A 19,445-nucleotide genomic window follows, 5' to 3' on the forward strand; every position below is an offset into this window, starting at 1 on the left:
AATAAAAATAAATCATGTTGAAATGTGGGGGGAGCAAAGGGGATTTCTTTTCTCAGGAGAAAAAAAAAACAAAAAAGTAATGTTCTTCACAAGAAGGAACATTGGAGAGGATAGCGGACAATGTAGGCGTTAACTAACTCCAGGAGATGGCAGTAATGCAGCACTAAGGATGCCAGCTGCGAAGAAGCTCATTGGAGGGCAGTAAAGAGCTAACTGATACCACTGAACTGATTGCCTCTAATATCCACGAAGAATAATTCCACCCTGAACTCATCATCAGTAAGCGACAAAGATGGCCGCCTGTGGGCTATTCCGCTCCCTTTCTTCCAACTTTTTCACAGTTTTGCCTTTACTTACCCGCTCGGTACCTCTTTCACCGTTGCGGCTGGCATCTAAACCTTACTTTGGAAGAACACTAGCCACTTCCAGTCGATTAACAGCAGGTATTCCCTTGTGGATGTGTTTTAGTGTAGCATGTTAGCTCACCTTTTCGGTAGCTAGAGGGTAACGTTAACATTAGCTAAAGAAAAGGACACGGAAGCTCACGACGCTGCTGCATGTCTGTCTGTTTTTCTTCTGGTTGTCACCCTTTACAAAATACTTCAAACTCTTCCAGTGGGAGGCTTTTTGTATTTCTGAGTCTGTTGTGTTATCTTGCAGCACTAAAATTCACAGACAAGCACGAATGGATTCGAGTCGAAGACGACGGAATTGGGACTGTCGGTATCAGCAAGTTTGCGCAGGTAAGTTCCATTGCCGTGCGCGCACTCACACAGACACGCTCATGTACATGCGGAAGCACACACTAAAGTAAACCATTTGCTACTACCTTTTGACCTTGATTTCTGCCACTTGCAGGAGGCTCTGGGAGATGTAGTTTACTGTGGTCTGCCAGAGGTGGGAACACAGCTGGCTCAGCAAGGTATGAAGTTCAGGGCAGTTTGGCTCAGGCTTCAACATTACAGTACACACTTGTAAGGTACTAATATGAAGGAATGAATCTTGATCTTGTGCATCGTATTCCATGGCGGTGTAGAGACAATTCAAACTGTTCGCTCTATAGTTGGTGATACTAATGGCCTACAACAAACATTTTGTGATTTGAGATTTCTTGATGGCTACAATACAATGATGTAATACGATTTTCTGAAGGTATCTGAGCAAAACAAACAATTATGCCAATACTTTCTTGATCAACATGCTATTGATTATCAGATTTTGTAAGTATCATCCCAGTTATTACTTTATAGATGACAGTAAGGTCGCTTGCACAGGCTTGAAAAGTCAGTTTCCTGCATGAAGTGCCTTTTTCTTCTGCCAGTTTTAAAATCTAATCTTGTTTCAGTTCAGGGCATTAAAAATGCCATGCAGGATGAGTTTGGGTTATTTTGCCTGTTGGTTTAGGAGAATAAGTCTGAAAAAAATCTCAAAATTGTGTTTCTAATGCAACAGGCCTTGCAAAGCATGGAAATAATAATAATAACCAATCATTCTGCATTTTAAAGAGCTACATTATTCCTCCCTCAGAAAGTTATTGAGAAACAAGCAATTGCTCAACTATTTTTGATTCTTTCTTTCGCTATACAATTATTATTATTATTATTATTATTATTATTATTATTTGCATTTTGTTGTAGCATGAATTTAGCTTGTAGCACCTGTTTTTGGCAGACCATGTATTTTCATCATGCCACCAAAACCTTCATTAATTAAGATCAACATAACTTGGCAATATCTGTGCCTTCTGTGTAGTTGCCATACCTTAGAAATGATGTAACTTTGATTAACTTTTTTCTAACATCTACTGCCACAGATGAGTTTGGAGCTCTGGAAAGTGTAAAGGCTGCCAGTGAGCTCTATTCCCCTTTGACTGGAGAAGTTGTAGAGGTCAATACACTACTGGCAGACAACCCTGGTCTGGTGAACAAATCTTGCTACAAAGATGGTAAGCGCACATACAAATACGTAATCCAGTCCATGTAGATCTGTTATTTGAAGAAGAAATTGGAAAGTGAAAGAAGTAAAATATACATTAGGCTATTGGGAAAGCTTAAACAGGAACAAAGTTGTAAGTAGGATTATGTTTGACTATATTACCAACTCTCTGGAGTCTTAAGGTCATTTGTGCAGTTTGTACATTGACACCAATCTACAGACAGATTCTTTCGACTGTAGATTGGTGTACCTTGTACAACCTGGTATATTTTGTATATTTCAAGTTGAACCATCTTTATTCCATACCTAAAAAATATGTGGCTTGTGCTAAATTGGCTTAAGTATGCAAAAACCCTGGTGTTTCTTAATTTATACCTTAACCTGATTTTACCTTTTCAATACAGGCTGGCTGATGAAGATGACCATTGGCAACCCTAAGGAGCTTGATGCTCTAATGGACGAAGCAGCCTATGAGAGATACATCCGCTCCATTGAGGACTAACCCAACACCTCCTAATAAGTGCTATGCTCCCTCTCTCCTTTGTAAAACACAACTGGCAGGGAGATCCACAAGTCGTGCCTGTGTCAGCTACAACTCTATGCTTAGCATCCACCAGTGGCGCTCAGGAGCTTCAGATTGCTGACCTGCCAGTGTTGTAGAGCTGTGAACATTAGGAATCCTTTATCTACTGTTAAAGACTGACTCTAGGGGACCTGTCAATCTGGACTGACTAAACATCCAATGTTGAGTCGTTGCAGCCTCAAATCCTCAAACAGAAGAGACTGAGACACGGGCCACTAGAACAGTTTACACACATTTCAGTCAAAGAAAAACTTGAATTTCTGTTATAGGACATTGTTAGACTTAAAAAGCACTTTGGTCTTCATGGTATTAATAATAATGTTGGTCTACACTGCATGTATGACAGCTAAACTATAGACATGGGACCGGTAAAATAGATAATAAACATTTCCATTTCCAGACATTGCGTTTTCTATCTCATTTTTTATTTCCCAAAGTTTAGACTTTATATTATAAAAGTAGGCAGTATTTATAGTCTGCATGTCATGTAGTTTTACTCAATTTGTCACATGAAATCATGAGGTACAATTCCAGTAAAATGTAATCCCTTCAGCTCCTTCAAATTGTGCAGGGCTCACCACAATGCAGAACATGGCTGCCAGATCAGTACACGGAAAAACAGCCACCCTGGTGAATGCCGCCAGCAAATCATGTGACTTGACTTAAGATATTTGCTATTACACAGGTATTGAACAGGTAATATACTTGACACTTAGAGCATCACATAATATAAATGCTATTTGCATATTTTGTCATTTGCATCACATAAAACTGTTTCAGTCAACCCACCTGCGCCACACACACACTAAAGTTAGAACCCACTGTATGTACAAATGTATACAAAAAGATAGCCTCTGAAACTACATTTAAAAACAGCAGATTGGAGCCTGATACAAACTCCATCTTGACGTAAGTAGTTTGATAAATTGCTGCTGTTTACTAGGCCTGCACGATTCAGGGAAAAATATGAATCACCATTTTTTTTTAGCTTAGAATTGATATCAAGATTCTCCGCCACAATGTTTTTCTCACGAAGTGTAATGTTTATTGCACACATGAACCATGACAAAACAAAACAGCAGTACCAAACCTAGATTTATTTTTGGCACCTACAGCACATTGTGCATCACCACAAGTTTGTAAACATAGAGGCTTCAATGAATAAAGAAAATAAAGTACATACTGGCCATTTAAGTACAGTAGGCTACCAAAAATGGTGACATAACACATTGAACTAAAAATGGCCCTGATACAGGCTCTATCTGAACTCTTTGAAAATGTCTGTACATAAATAAAACATGTTAATGTCAAATGCTTTCAATAAATTAACTGAGGGAGAAAAAAAAATAAAAAAATCGAAGTCATTTAAAAATTAAATCGTGAACAGGGGTGAATCGAGATTGCGATTTTATAACGGTTTATCGTGCTGGCCTACTGTTTACATCAGTTTGTAAACACTGTAAAATGGAAATCTATTTTTAAAATGACCTGCTAAGATACACCAAATGACCTCTGTTTTGTGTGTTCAAAAATGCAGACTGAGCCTTTTAACCCTTGTGTTGTCTTCCCTTCAACCTTGAAAACCTTTTTTTTCCTATGTTTTTGACGCCTTTTTTTCACAGTTTTTTGCTTTTTCCAACATTTTAAATTTTTTAATTTTTCTTCTACACATTTTCAGCGCTTATTTCTACGTCCCATATTTTCTGATATAAAACAAAAATTTAAAAAGGGTCAATGTGACCCGAAGTCTGCATTGACATCAAATATTTCGCTGACCCAGACCAATGTTTTTCACCTAGGCTGGTACAATTTGCCTGATATCAAGACAGAATTGTCAACTAGTTACACTCTGTTTACATATTCATCATTTAACTCTGTGGAGTTGGTGGATTCAAAGGTCTGCACCCAGGCAATGGTATACAGTAATACCTGAGATTATACTGCATACTTGATGTACAGCATCTTGCAACTCTCTGGCAAACTTGTCACAGGACAAACGCATGTTTCTCACTCTATCCACAGCGTCGTTCTTTCCCTATCTTTGCACTCCAAGACTATTGTTCTGTAACATTTTGTACTTTTTACAGCTAGAAACAGTCTAGTCACTTCACGACCTGTAAACCTTCAGTCTTGAGCTCTGGTTCACCTGAGTGAGGAGACCGCCCCACCAGGTACTATAGAAAACCTGTCCTTGGATGTTGGCGTTCGTCTGGCCCTGCCCTAAGGTGCAGGAGGCTGAGGGAGTCCCTCGATTCTGCGATAATCCCTCTCCAGCCTCTCCTTTCTCTGAACTCCCTCGTACATCACACTTGCAGTGAAGTCTCTCTCATTAAGGAAAGCAATGGTGTCATCCCTCTTGCGGCTCACGTATCCTTTTAGAACAGCATTGTAGGGATTTGAGGGGGGCATTTTAGCTGGTGTTTGAACTCCATGCGGGTGATAACAGGCAATAGGAACTGCTTCCCTTCTGTCACCACACCGCCATCCCTGTGTAATAAGCCCACTTTTGATATACAGTAATTGTTAAGTAATTCAATTACTTTTAAAAGAAGTAACTACTAACTGTAACTAATTACTAATTTTCAGTAACTTGCCCAACACTGGTAGTACTGAATATACTGTGTTGCTGCTATATGATATCTATGCGGGTGCATTTTGTGCCTGTGTGCATGCACGTGTCACCTGGAACCAGCAATAGCCTTCTTGCCAGGGCAGATAGAGATATGCTATGAGAAAAGATGCCAACGCATGTCTCATGTAGTTGTTCATCCAGCCTGTCAGCCACAGCTGCCTCATGGCTGCGTCCACCAGTGGGTAGCCTGTTCTCCCTTGCTGCCAGGCCTTCAGGTGGCCAAGATCACTGCTCCACCGCAGAGCCTGCAAATAACATTGGATGAATCACACTTTGTAATAAACAGTTTTTTCATAGTGTGATGTAAGCTTTTCATTACTGAGGAAGAAAGGAGGCTTGTTCACCTTTACATACTTCTTTCTTACGTTAATAATAATGTATATTTTAATGTGTTATCAAAATGTCTGCCAATTTCTACCTTGTATGGAGGTCTGAGGGATTCCCAGGGGAGGTCAGGAAACAATGTCAGCTGCCAGTAAGCCAAATCTCTCCACGCCAGTTTGCGTTGAAACTTTTGGGGTCGACATCGTGCCTCTTTGGCATCCCACAATAGCCAACGTGGGCTGAGCTGGCCAAAGTGAAGGTAGGGAGACAGACAGCTGGTATTTGGGGCATCCGCCCTGCCTGACTCTTTTTCATATCTATACACACCTAGAACACATGGAAAAATCATAAGATACTGTTAGATCAATGCCATACTTCCTAACATCCCATGATTTACGGATGTTAGCCGCCCAGTCAATCTGAATGCCAAAATGAACACAGGAAAATATTGAGGACTTCATGATGTAATCTTAATTGTATTTTGGGCTGTTTTTGGCCTTACAGGGCTGCTCTGCTGGGGTTACTGACCGTTGTGCCATCCTTCCTGCGGGGCATGCGTGCCAGGCCTAGTGTGCCCAAAGAGACACCCTGAGGCCAGTGAGCAGGTGTGGGGAGAGATCCGGGAGGGTCCAGGGGAAACCCTAACGCAGACCCTGGGTTCTGTCTACAGCAGTCATGAAGTGAGACACTGAACCTATTCCTAAATCAGGAGAAGAAAAACACAGGAGTTCACCATAAAATTAACTCATTGCCAATCAACTTTTATTAGTATACCTATTTTAAGTTTTGATATTTATCACAAGTATTCAAGCTCAGTGCACCAAATTCATTTTGTTGTGACTAACCTCTGAGTCCCACACCCGCCGTGCTGACAGAGTAAGGGTCTCTGAGACAGTACGAGTGGATCATCCTGCATTCAACACCATGTTTCTGAAGGGCTGACACCACCACATCATCCCTGTCCTTCAGCCAGGGCTCATAGAGGGCGGTAGCGTTCTCGCCCCCATCTCCTTTACTAGCTCCTTAAGGGTACGCAGAGAAGATCCATTTGCCTTGAGGAAGACAAGATGGCTGCCAATGCTCTCCAGAGATGAGGAGAAACAAGACAATGCTTGATGAAGCCAGTATTTACCTGTTAAAAAAGAAAAGATGTGTTTTGATAACAGTAAGGAGACTTGCAAATAAGTAGTCATAAGCTTTAGTTCTGTATGAAAAGTTATTGGCAAGTACAGCCACCACAAAGGGCAGTGATGCTGCATTGTGCTTTGACAACGATTGCCAATAATTACTCATTTCTCTGTCAACTTACAAGCTCCCCCCATAGCCACTGTGATCCCAGGTCCCTCCTCCTCATCAGGGCTCCAGATGAAGAGAGGGATGACAGGTGCACCAATGAGCCAATGAGAGCAGGGTTGTCCCCAAGTCGCAAGTCCCTCCTGAACCACAGCAGTACCGATGGCGGTGCTGATGGAGAACTGGGCAAACCTACAACCTGCTGGCCAGCACATTTACGCCGCTGTCGCCTCTTCTTAGAGCACTTTAGTTTCTCTGTTTGATTCAAATCTCCCTCATCCATCATTTGGTCACCTTCTTCAACCGTGTCTTGCTTGGAAAATAAGTCAGACAGTCTGGAGACACAAACAGTCTGACTTGTCCCTGGCATCTCACGTTTATATTCGTCAACATGTGTGCTTTTCTAAGGCTCATTTCTCGGGTTGTCTGTGGTGGGCCCGCCTTGACCCAGGCTCCAGTTTGTGGCGAGTTGGTGTTTTCTACATCTGCTAGCTGGGCGTGGTTGTTTCCCTGAGGCTGAGATACAGAATTCAGTTGAACAGAGCATCTCTGATTCGGTCTGTCTCCAGGTTGCTGTAGTCGGGACAGTTGGCTGGGGGTTGACAGGGAACGTTCCCCTAACGTTCCCCTACCGTTGTAACCTTTAGAGAACGTTCCCCTAACGTTGTAACCTTTAGAGAATGTGCCCCTACCGTTGCAACCTTTAGGGAACGTTCCCCTAACGTTGTAACCTTTAGGGAACGTTCCCCTAACGTTCCCCTACCGTTGTAACCTTTAGGGAACGTTCCCCTAACGTTGTAACCTTTAGAGAACATTCCCCTAACATTGTAACCTTTAGAGAATGTTCCCCTAACGTTGTAACCTTTAGAGAACGTTCCCCTACCGTTGTAACCTTTAGGGAACGTTCCCCTAACGTTCCCCTACCGTTGTAACCTTTAGAGAACATTCCCCTAACATTGTAACCTTTAGAGAACGTTCCCCTAACGTTGAAACCTTTAGAGAACGTGCCCCTACCGTTGCAACCTTTAGGGAACGTTCCTCTAACGTTGTAACCTTTAGGGAACGTTCCCCTAACGTTCCCCTACCGTTGTAACCTTTAGAGAACATTCCCCTAACATTGTAACCTTTAGGGAACGTTCCCCTAACGTTGCAACCTTTAGGGATGCATATTGGAATGATAATGTAACATGTAACCATGTTTTTGGTTGCGGGAACGTTCCCTGAAAGTTAGTTTTTGGTTAGGTTTTGGTTCCCATGGAAAGTTTTCTTGGCGTTTAGGGAACGTTAGTTTTTGGTTACATCGACCGTTCTCAGAACGTTCCCAGAACGTTCGCCTAACGTTGTAACCTTTAGAGAACGTTCCGCTACCGTTGTAACCTTTAGGGAACGTTCCCCTAACGTTCCACTACCGTTTTAACCTTTAGGGAACGTTCCCCTAACGTTCACCTACCGTTGTAACCTTTAGTGAACGTCTAAACACCTTTAGAACAACCAAAAACAACCAAACGGGAACGTTGTCTGGAGGTACAGTGCAACCACAGGAGAACGTTTCAGTTGGTTGGTTCCCTTAACGTTTAGGGGACGTTATAACCATGAGGGAACGTTCCCTAAACGTTAGTTTTTGGTTTGGTTCGAACTAACCTTTAGGGAACCAGAAACTAACGTTCCCCAACGTTCCCTAAACGTTCTGTGTTAGTGGGGCATACTGTTCCCAGCATAGGAGCTAACACAAGCTAGTTTTACCTGACATATAGCTAGCTAGCTAAGGAGACTGCGGTCAAGCCAGCCGACACTCGGATCTCCGTGGTCAAATCAGCCGACACTAAACTTGTAGTGCGCTCTTATTCCGACACGCATGGTAAATGCATTCAAACGGCCCAGCTCGAGTAGCGAAGTTAGCGAGATGATACACATTGGACTGCTTCCGGTTTTCAAAATAAGGTGTTAATACAACGTACATATTAAAACTAGTAATGGATTATATTCATAAAATCAAGCAATTAAACGGTATCAATTTGGAGATTTTAGGAAGTAAAAGTCCCACATTTCTAGGGTAACGTCATATCTGGAACTTAAGGTACTATAAAAGGACTTTGCTCCATAATTCCAGGCAATGACTGATATATTTGAGTAGAGGACATCTTTGACTACACCCATAGGCCGACTGAAAATTAAACATTTTTACTGTATAATTTTGGAGATTTTTGGAGGAACTGGATGTGCCATAAAAAGACTTTGGTCCATAGTTCCAGGCAATGACTGACATATTTGAGTACATGGCATCACTTAATACTGTCATACTGAAAATCAAACAATTTACTGTATAACTTTGGAGACTTTTGGAAGCAAAATCCCATACAGCTGCTGTAAAATGAGTAGAAATATGAAACTGGAGGTGCCATAAAAAGACTTTGGTCCATAGTTCCAGTCAATGACTGACATATTTGAGTTAAGGACATCTTGAACTAAACCCAAACCAAACATTTGTACTGCTTAAAATGATTTGCTACAGAACTTTGAGAAAATCATAACACTGCTCCATAATTCAAGGAATGATATATTTGATTAAATGACATGTCATTAGTTGTGATTCTCTGAAAATTTGTATAAAATATATTTATCTGAACTGCAATCGACCACGGACTAACATCCTTCTTAAAGTCTTTCACAAGTGGAAGAAAGTTATCTTTATACAACTGGGTCTTGTCATGGCTAATATAGATTCCGAGGTATTTTATATTTTTTTTCTGTATCCGAAATTGTGTGAGATTCTCCAAGTCCTTTTTACAAGAGTCTATTGCCAACAGCTCCGTTTTTTTGCTATGTTCATTTTATAACCTGAGATCCCTGAAAAGGTTGTAATTATTTTCATAACATGTGGAACTGAGGTGACTGCATTACTTAAGTAAAGTAATAAATCATCCGCGAATAGGCTCAATTTAAATTGTTTTTTACCAATCTCGATACCTCCTATCTCTTTTGTCTCTCTAATTTTTTGAGCCAAGGGTTCAATTGCTAATGCAAATAATGATGGTGAAAGAGGACATCCTTGGGCAGTTCCTCTAGTTAATGAGGTTTTGATAGAATTCCGTTTGTATATACATATGCTTTAGGAGACTTGTACAGGGTTCTAATCATATTCATAAAATGTAATGGAAAATTGTATACCTCCAAAACTTTAAACAGTAGGACCGTTCTAGTCTATCAAAAGCTTTTTCCGCATCAACTGCCATTAATGTTAAATCTATTTTATGTTTCTTTGCAGTCTTATTTAAATTTCAAACTATTCCTATAACGCCTCCTAAAACCTTTTTTAAAGAGGTAAACTCAATAATTTCTTCGTTCATTTGGTCAAATAAAGCATCTAGATTGAAAAGGAAACTTTTGTATCACTCAAGAGCAGAAGGGGGTCTAAATCTCCCTAACTTAGAGTTTTATCACGTAGCAGCTCAGTCATTTTATAATGATTGCATAATAAATAAAACAAACGAAGATCCATGGACAGACATAGAAAACAATCAATTACAGTGCAACAGTTTACTGTTAGCACTTTTTTCTAAGGGCAACATTAAATCAACGAATGTTGTTATTAATAGTACATTAAAGGCCTGGAATAAAATTTAAAAAATTATTCATCAAGAAATAGGGCTTCCCAGGCATATACCTATTTGGAGCAATCCATCAATAAATATACAGAGCACGCAGCTTTACTGGGAAGCATGGATAAAAGGTGGAATCCAGCAGTTGTCAGAGGTCACAAACCACGACACTGTTGCACCATTTAGTGAATTAAAAAGCCAACCTAAAAGATAAAGAATTATTTAGGTATATGCAACTGAAAAACTGGATTACCTGCAATTTTGACTTGGAAAAGTACATCAGCCCTGAAATGTCTAACATTTTAAGCCAAAGCAACCAAAAAAGGAGGCTGATCGGCTGTATGTACAATTTACTGATAAGCATGGAACGCAGTGATGAATTATTACAAAGTATATACAATAAATGGATGGAAGACCTAGGGGTTGACGTTAAAGAAAAATGTAAAGAAAGTCTATGGACCAAAGTCTATTTATGGCACCTCCAGTTTCATATTTTTAGTCATTTTACAGCAGCTGAATGGGACTTTGCTTCCAAAAATCTCCAAAATTATACAGTAAAAATGTTTGAGTGTATTAAGTGATGCCCTGTACTCAAATATGTCAGTCATTGCCTGGAATTATAGAGCAAAGTCCTTTTATAGCACCTTAAGTTCCAGATATGACGTCATTTTACCCAGAAATGTGGGACTTTTACTTCCTAAAATCTCCAAATTGATACCGTTTAATTGCTTGATTTTAAATATGGGTGTAGTCAGAGATGTCCCCTGAAATAAATCATTGTCTGGAATTATTCATTGTTAATGTATTCTTGTAAACTCAAACTATACATTCCTTTCACAATTTACTCATTTGTTTTGTATGAAGGACAGACACAGGTTACATATATTTTACTTCTGGTGAATATAATCCATTACTAGTTTTCATATGTAGTACGTTGTATTAACACCTTATTTTGAAAACCGGAAGTAGTCCCATGTGTATCATCTCGCTAACTTCGCTACTCGATCTGAAACATGGGCGAATTTAAGTACTTTCATTGGCATTTTAGCCAGCTCCTGAGAAAAAATAGCTGACTCTTGGCTTGCTGAATAATGTCTTCTCCAGTCACTTCTTGGCTCCATGCTCTTTAGACTGCGGTCAAGCTAAGTAAGACACAACAGACCAACTTTAAAGTAACGTTAGACAAACGTCTTTTTTCTAGTTATTTCATCAGTAACTTAGAACCAAGTTTATAATTATACTTAATTATTTAACAAACAAGCACTGACCTTAGAGAAATATCCCCTGTAAATGGACGTGAGGATGGAGTGCAGGGAGCTGTTGGTGGCCGTGGATAGGGGCTGGATGAGAGATAGGAACTGTGAGCGGGTCTCCTGGTGCCCCAAAGCGGACACACACATCGCAAAAAACCCCTCTGGATCCTCTCGACCCACCAGCACTTCCCGTAACGTCTTTCTCACCAAGGCTTTGCTATCTTCGGCAGCAGCCACTGAATGGGGTATCTTCAACAGTAAGGTGACGATAAATTATAGCTATAAAATGTAGCTATGTGACGTTAAGTCTAGTATAGTTTCGCACATAAGCCTCCGCGTCCTGAACATAACGACACCCAAGTACCGGTTACCAAACAGCTGACTTTGACCAAGCCATGTGTTCATGTTTTGTAACCTGCAAAGCTAAATAATTGTAAAGGGTTAATATCGCCAGTAGAGGGTGTACCAGTCCTATATACCTATGTAGGGAGGATAGTGAAACCCATGGCTCCCTGGCTGTTTTTTTCACAGCATCTGTGTAACAGTTGGGATTCCCTGTTTACATTTCATTAATTTAATAATATGGTAGCGGGATATACATATGATACAGGCTACGATAATGTCTGTTTTTGTCATAGGTTTCTCTCCCTCTCTCTTTCTCTGTTTCATCTTCTCATCTACAGTGTAATCACTCCTTTACCAAATTGTAGTCTGTACTAAAATGTGTCATGACAAGGTCCCACACAAGATAAATCCAATCAAATAGAGATCTTTGGTTCAATTTGAATTTATGTAAAAATGAAGGGGGGACACCTCCCTTAAGAAAATCATTCTATAATCTTTGCATAGCCTTAATCTTCACAGGAATGTGGTCCTTTTCAAGTGCACCCTGTGATGTGAGACTGAAAAACAAAGCCAGAAAACATTGTACCCACCAGTGAATTTTAAATAATGGTCTGTATTCAAACTGTAGAGGGGTTGCTAATAGTAGTAATTTGTTTTAATGAGCCCATGCATATGCTTTTGAATATACTCAGCAGGCAACAATAATGTGTGACACTTGTGAACCAAACTCTAAAATGCTTTGTAGTTGTAGTTGATACGTTTATTTTGTTAATGCTAAAAATTTTCTCAGGTATTCATCTAAAGTGTGACTCAGGGCATAATGTACAAGGATATATAATCTCAATTATTTAGGCTTTTATCTGAGAAGAAGAGAGTATGAAAGGAAGATGTGTTGAAAGCTGTGGTATGTGGCAAGAACAAGACAGAAAGAGAGGGAGAGAGAGAGAAAGAGACTGAGAGAGAGAGAATCAATAGTGTTTAGACAGAGAAGTGGAGTCTAAGTGTGTGATCAATAGAGAGCAGAGAGGAGAGATTAGCTGCTTTTCTCTCTCAAACTAACACTGACAAATTGGTGAATTGGTGTATCGGCCCTTGGGCTAAACGGATTGACCTGCTGTTTCCATGTTCCAATGTGTACTGTCAATAAAGATCTCTGTTCATTGTGGCTCTCAATGAAGAGAGTGAAGGAAGCACCAGAAAAGAGAAAGGAAAGGAAACGGGAGAAGTCTAAAGAGTTAAAAAGCAAAGTACAGCTCAGCTGTCCAAGTAGCCTAGATCCTCACAAAATGTCCACACCTTTGTCTCATTAACACATACGTGCACTCACATGTGCATCCTCGTGCACACTGTTATAAAACCATAATAACGTCTCCACGAAAATTAATGGAAAGACAGATTAAAAACTAAGTGAGGAGAAACGGGCCACTGGTGTAGCTATTTGCAACTCATAAATCATTCTGACACACCCACGCGCATGTAGACACATGCATAGACACACACACACACACACACGTACTGTAATTAACCACAGGCTATTTACTCTCTCCTGCTGTAAATTAGACATGCAGACACAGTTATTACATTAGGGGGATCTGCCATGCAGAATACTAACAGGAGGGGGGGGGAGTGGGAACTGGTCCAACAAACCGCTCATACAAACATAAACACACACACACACACACACACACACACACACACATACACAAGAAAGAGGGTTTGGAAGAATCATAGACTGACGGGGGTGAAAATGAAGCTGCAGCACAGAGAATAGGGGCCCCCAGCTCTTTGTTCCCTGCTGCATTTCATTATCTGAAACGCCAGCCAAGACACACGACACACACACAACGCACCTCCCCCTTCCCTAAAGCTGTCTGCCTCCACTCCATGCACACAGCACAAAAAGAGAGGAAAATAGAGATACTGCGTCAGTGCCATTCACTGGCATCTGGACTCGGTCATGACAAGCATGTCTGCATGGTCAGCCTGAGCAGATCAGCCCGAAGCTGATCTGAGTTGAACACTTCCCTTCAACCTGCGCTGGCATTAGGCGTTTCCCCATATATTCTATTTTAAGCAGAACAATAGGAGATACGGACTTGATTAAAGCAAGTATTGATACCCTGTCTTGGGTAGCTTGTCTCCATTTAGTTCATTTGAAGTTTTTTCTGGAGGTCCACTTCCTTCCGTTGTGTGTGTGTCCTCTGGTTCCCCCTACCTCCCTCACCCCTCTCTGCCCCTCGGTTTTCCCACGGTGATCGATAGCTCATTACAGTCATTGACTGCGGCTCATCAGCACCTGTTAAGGTCTGGAGAAAGAGAGAGAAGGTGCATGAGCGTCTGAGAGTGTGTGTTGTGTGATGCATGCCTTTTGATAAATAGAGAAGATTGGTCTGGAATGAGTCAGAGGTGAAGTTTGACATTTGAATGGTTATTTTCTGATTCACATTAATAGCTGCGGGTGTGTAGTTTGTCGCTGCTTTATGGTCCATGGTCTTGGAGAACATCTTATTATGCAACTCACGTGGGTACCATGGTTTGTTGCTATGGTGATTGCCAAGGGAGCCAGTGTATTATAGGTGTTTATCCTAGACAGGCGCAAGGCTACTCACCGTCTATCAGGACATGCTTCAATTTACCGCACAGTTTGGACCACACATTGAGATCAACACGGTCACAAAGGGACAAAGAGAAGACGCAGCATAAAACACAGTCTAGTGTGGATGTGATTTAGTGGGTAGATTATTCAGTATTCATTTTCCTGGAAGAAAGACCTTGTTCAAACACTCAGTTGTTGGTTTAATGCGTCACTGCAGGGTTTGTAGAGGACAGTCTGTGAACAGAAAGAAGCAAACAGAGAAAAACAGAGAGACTCTGACAGAGTATAAGAAACTACAAACCATGGTTAAAGGCAAGGCGATGTAGGAGGTGTAAAAAACACAAAATAAAAGAGACAATAGTAAGACCTCAAGAAGTCCCCAATGGATTTATTCACAGAATGTGGTCTAAGAAAAAGAGGAAAACTGTAGTAAGAGTGTGAAATTTTAAGGAAAGGGGATATAGAGTGAATACAATGGAGGACTGAAAGGAGAACAAGTCTCTTAGCCCATGCATAAATTACACACATCATTTACATATTCATTATGTTTTGTGTACTAATGAGAGTATTTGCTTAATAGCTCCACCACCACTGGCAGCTTTTGTTTGACACAAGAGATTTTACAGAGTAGAGAAAAAAACAAGGGAGCAAGGGTCATCTTAGGAAAGTGGGTGAGGTCAATGGTACACAATCGATTTTAGTGATAATCGGATCAATCGTATTGCTGTATAGTGCGTGCTTGAACAAGCACAACCTGTACAAGGCTCTTAGAGACGTGAAATGAAGCACACATGATGGGGGTTGGTAAAAGTTAATTAAAACAATACAAGCTTTATCCAAACTCAGGGCTCTCTTTGTCTTTCTCCTCTTGTCTCGGTGGAATAAGTAACTGCTGCTGTAATTACCTACAGGGCAGTCACTCAGAGCATTCCTTCAGGTGCCAAAAAAGTCTCCCAATTGACAACAAAGACAGACGATTTGCTGCACGCATTTAAGAAATGAAAAGTTGTATATGCGTCAATTTACAGATGAATGAAATGAGGGGAAGAGAGAGGGATGGAAATGTAGAGACAGGGGGAAGGGCAACGGAGGGATGAGCTACAAATGAGAGGGATGGCGGTGGCAGGTTGGCACAGTGCCATCCAGTCAGGACTTGAGCGGGGGCGGGCATGGGCATGGGCGAAGGGGCGAAGAGAATAAGAATGGAAGAGGAAGAGAAACAGACCTCCATACTGCTACCATGGTGCCACCTTGGCACAGGCACAATGCAGCGAAACGAACAGCAGAGCGGGCAGAGAAAAGGAAGCTATCTGCTGACAGCAGAGCATAGAAGTGAGGAAGATGCCAGCAGACACAGGATGACTCAGATGTAGATGGATGAAGGGAAGCATAGAAGTATGTTGAGGAGAGAACTGGATGATATTATGAAACTGTAAGGTATAACTCGTTGATGACCGTTGATCATACGAAGAAAAATATCAGCGAAAAATCCTGCATTCCATTCATTTTTCAAATTTTCTTTCTCTCCATGCCAGCCATTGCGTGCCAGCCAGCGGGCACCATGCCAGCCTGCAGTCATGGCACAACCGAAGCGATCGAAGCGATTAAAGCGATCGGCGGAGAACTGTCTTAGTCAAAGACAAGGGGACTCACCTCCTGAGGATTTGCTGCTAATTGCCATTTGTTTGCTTGGACAAAGCCAAGAAGAGGTGCCCAGGCAACGGTTGCCAGCGATTCTGTGATGGCATCTTTTCAGGGGCGGCAAGGGCACGGGGAGAAAGATGGCATGTGCCAAGCCAACATAACACACATTTGCAAACAGAAACCTCCATACGGTAAGCAGAACATTTCGGATGCCTTAAATGTTTTGGCGATGGCATCCCCTCAAGGGAGAGACCAGAAACAGAGATGGCACCATGCCAAACGCAAACAGGGAGGCATTCACAGGCGCCACCAGAAGCTGTAGAAAAGCGTAGTAAATGCAGGCACAAAATAGTAGCAGAAGGTCTGAACCAGAGCTGTATGCAAGTATGGTAGGAATACGGGACAAATACCATTTCCTCGATGCCAACCCTGCTCAGTGCCAACTGCTGCACTGAAAGGAAGCTGCTGCCCATTACAAAGAGCTACAAGGGATCATACCATTCCATTATGAAGAGGAAGAGTATGTGTAAGAAGAGGAATAATGAGCAAAATGAATAAAGTATATAGAAGACGAAAAATGGGGAATGCTGTATTTTACGAAGAACACGAGGAGTGGGTGGACAAGGATGATGAAGAGCCTCTTTCCTGCACATGCACACCTGGGACATTCTTAAAGGGATATCCCCTCAGACTGCTGTGTCTGTTAAAGGGAGGGATGTGTTGGCATCAACTCCAGGGTGTCAAGCTGTGTTTCTCTATTGCCAGTCAGGGAGGGGGCTGCAGTCGTCAAGGGCGGGCAACTGTCTGGGCATCTCATCTGCAGCTAATTAACAGCCACACACTAATTCTAACAGCCGATCATAATTAGCGATTTAATCGCTCATCAATGCTTTACTCCCCCCTTAAATTGTGCCTCCTATTTGGACACATGCAGATAAGCTAAGGAACGCCGGATCCCCCCTCCCCTCCTCCTCGTCCTTCTTTCCTTCATCCTTGGCTCCAGACTCCAGTGGGATCTTAATTAAGCCTGGGCTTCATTATGCAAATGGAGTACAATAAACGACAGCAGAGGTGGAGCTGGATCCAGACTGAAACGGAACAGTGGGAGGGGAGCACTGGAAGTGGAAAATGAAGAGATGTGGAAGGTTACCAAAATCATCTATATGGTGTTACTGTGTTCCAATAATTATATATTGTTGTAACATGTATGTCTTCAGTGTACCACTACCACATGTGGTGTGAGAACCAACATTTCTCGCTCTGATGCTCCATCTCTGTTGCCTTTGGAAAAAACTCTGAAATAGCACTGGATACGCAGAATGTCATCTCTCACAAAGCAAATTCATAAGGGAATGGTGACAATGAACCCCTTTAATATCACCAGTTGGCCGTTGTCGTGAATACGAAGAAAGATGGTAGAGATAGGAAAAGAGGAAGGAGGTAGACAGCAACAGTGACAGTGGCTACAGCATGGCAGCTAATGTCATCTTAGTTTAATCATCGCTTGGGATCATGGGGTTCATGAAAATTCATTTGCATATCATTAAATGGAGAGAGGTTATTTGGTGCAGGCAGCCAAAATGGGATTGGATGAAGCAAGAAAAAAAAAAGGCAAATGGAGGGACTCGTTATTAAACAGCAATGTTTTATAGTCCGCCAGCCGATTCATTTAATTTGGGCGTAATTAAAATGTGTCAGACTCAATCAATCATTCCAACTGGGATACTATCAATGTTTCAGTCTGAAAAAAGACTAATCAGTAGATATGCGGTCGGACATTTTCCAATAACAGTTTAAGTGATTTAGTCTACTGTGAGCTTGACCCATCCACTCTTTTTTCTAATTTATCTGTAGGAGTTTATCAAAACATCCATTGTGACTTCTCTGTATTGTGTCAAGACATGTCTATCTCTGACAGGTGGTAGTGCCACCCTGTTTTAGTCAATAAGAGGATAGCTCACACTAGTCATGTTTCCATCTAATTTTCAAGCAAATTTTAAGCGAACTTTAAAAAAAAAAAAAAGAAAATGCGAATTAGAAGCGTTTTCATCAACTGGTTTAGAGCGAATAAACTAGACTACGCAAAGGGTAGTTTCATCACAAGTTGACGTAACGCATGGTTGTAGATTGCAAACCGGCTTGCTAAATCAAAGAGTTTAGAAGCTTAATTCTTTTGCTAAATGGAGAGAGGTAGCCATTGTACAAGTTGGCAACCTGTGCAGAATACAGGTTTGTGGCAGAGACATTTGGTGTTAGCGAGACAACCGTTCACCACTGTGTATACGCGGTGTGCAGGGCCATACCATTCAAGCTGTTGAACCAATTCGTCAATTTACCCGACGTGGCTGAGGCACAGGCTATAGCACACCGCAACTCCACAACGCACCTTGTGCCACAAGTGTACGGCGTACTGGATGGGACTCATATCCTGATCCTTCCCCCATCCGATGGATACCGGGACTATAGTCATGTGAGTTACATGTTCGCTACGTCACAACTTATTCGGTAAAGCTGTTTCCATCTCCCATTTTGCGCTCTATTTCGAAAAAAGGCAAAAACCACCTCAAGCGAGCGGAAAAACTTTTTTGCGAATTGGAGTATGTTTTCGAGTGTTGCCGTTTCCATCAACATTTTCTAAAGCGATACTTTAAAATGTGCATAAAAATACATTGATGGATACATGACTACTGTCTTTTTGACCTTAGTAGTAAGCTGTCAGCAGTGTTGTCAACTCTTTTCCAATGAAAGTCGCTACCACCAGCTCCAAAAGTCGCTAAAAGTCGCTAGATGACGCCATACGCTCATTTGCCTATTTTAAGATCGATTAAAAGATCGATAAAGAATTAAAGAAGGCTGGCTTGCCCAGGTCCAGGCCAGGTCCAGGCCAGGTCCAGGCCAGCTCAGCGGCGTCTTTCTCCCGTCGCGTCCTGCTGTCTCTCCTACCTATACCGGCCCCCACACACCCTGTCCCCCTCCCCTTCTAACTACCTGCACACTGTGCACAGTGCTGCTACACACGAGGAGAGAGGGGAGAGGCTGCTCCTCTGCTCCTCAGTCACAGAACAGAAGACTGTTTTGGCGGCTAGAGGAGAGAAATACCTCGCGTGCTCGCTGGACAATACTGATTAGTGATACTATACTGATTTGTCGCTAGTCGCTTTTTTGAAAAAAAAGTCGCTAAGTTGGTAACACTGGCTGTCAGTGGTGTGTATGTATGTGCATGCATATGTGCTTTTCTCAT

General features: G+C 41.7%; 2 protein-coding genes across 2 annotated transcripts; one reads left to right on the plus strand and one right to left on the minus strand.

The window, feature by feature from the left end:
• Positions 1–260: 260 nt before the first annotated feature.
• LOC144522071 (glycine cleavage system H protein, mitochondrial-like) lies at positions 261–2,990 on the plus strand. The gene is made up of 5 exons (XM_078256858.1): positions 261–443; positions 661–743; positions 859–922; positions 1,814–1,945; positions 2,340–2,990. The coding sequence occupies exons 1-5, from the start codon at positions 293–295 to the stop codon at positions 2,435–2,437; spliced, it is 528 nt and encodes a 175-aa protein (XP_078112984.1). The 5' UTR covers positions 261–292; the 3' UTR covers positions 2,438–2,990.
• Positions 2,991–2,997: 7 nt separating this feature from the next.
• LOC144521666 (deoxyribodipyrimidine photo-lyase) lies at positions 2,998–7,417 on the minus strand. The gene is given in 11 exon segments (XM_078256221.1): positions 2,998–4,920; positions 4,923–5,073; positions 5,165–5,395; positions 5,569–5,802; positions 5,804–5,893; positions 6,003–6,148; positions 6,151–6,174; positions 6,320–6,463; positions 6,466–6,606; positions 6,784–6,870; positions 6,873–7,417. Coding segments are annotated over 11 exon segments (1,773 nt in total). The 5' UTR covers positions 7,138–7,417; the 3' UTR covers positions 2,998–4,660.
• Positions 7,418–19,445: the final 12,028 nt, after the last annotated feature.

Source organism: Sander vitreus, chromosome 8 (assembly GCF_031162955.1).
Source record: "Sander vitreus isolate 19-12246 chromosome 8, sanVit1, whole genome shotgun sequence".
Taxonomy (NCBI): Eukaryota; Metazoa; Chordata; class Actinopteri; order Perciformes; family Percidae; genus Sander; species Sander vitreus.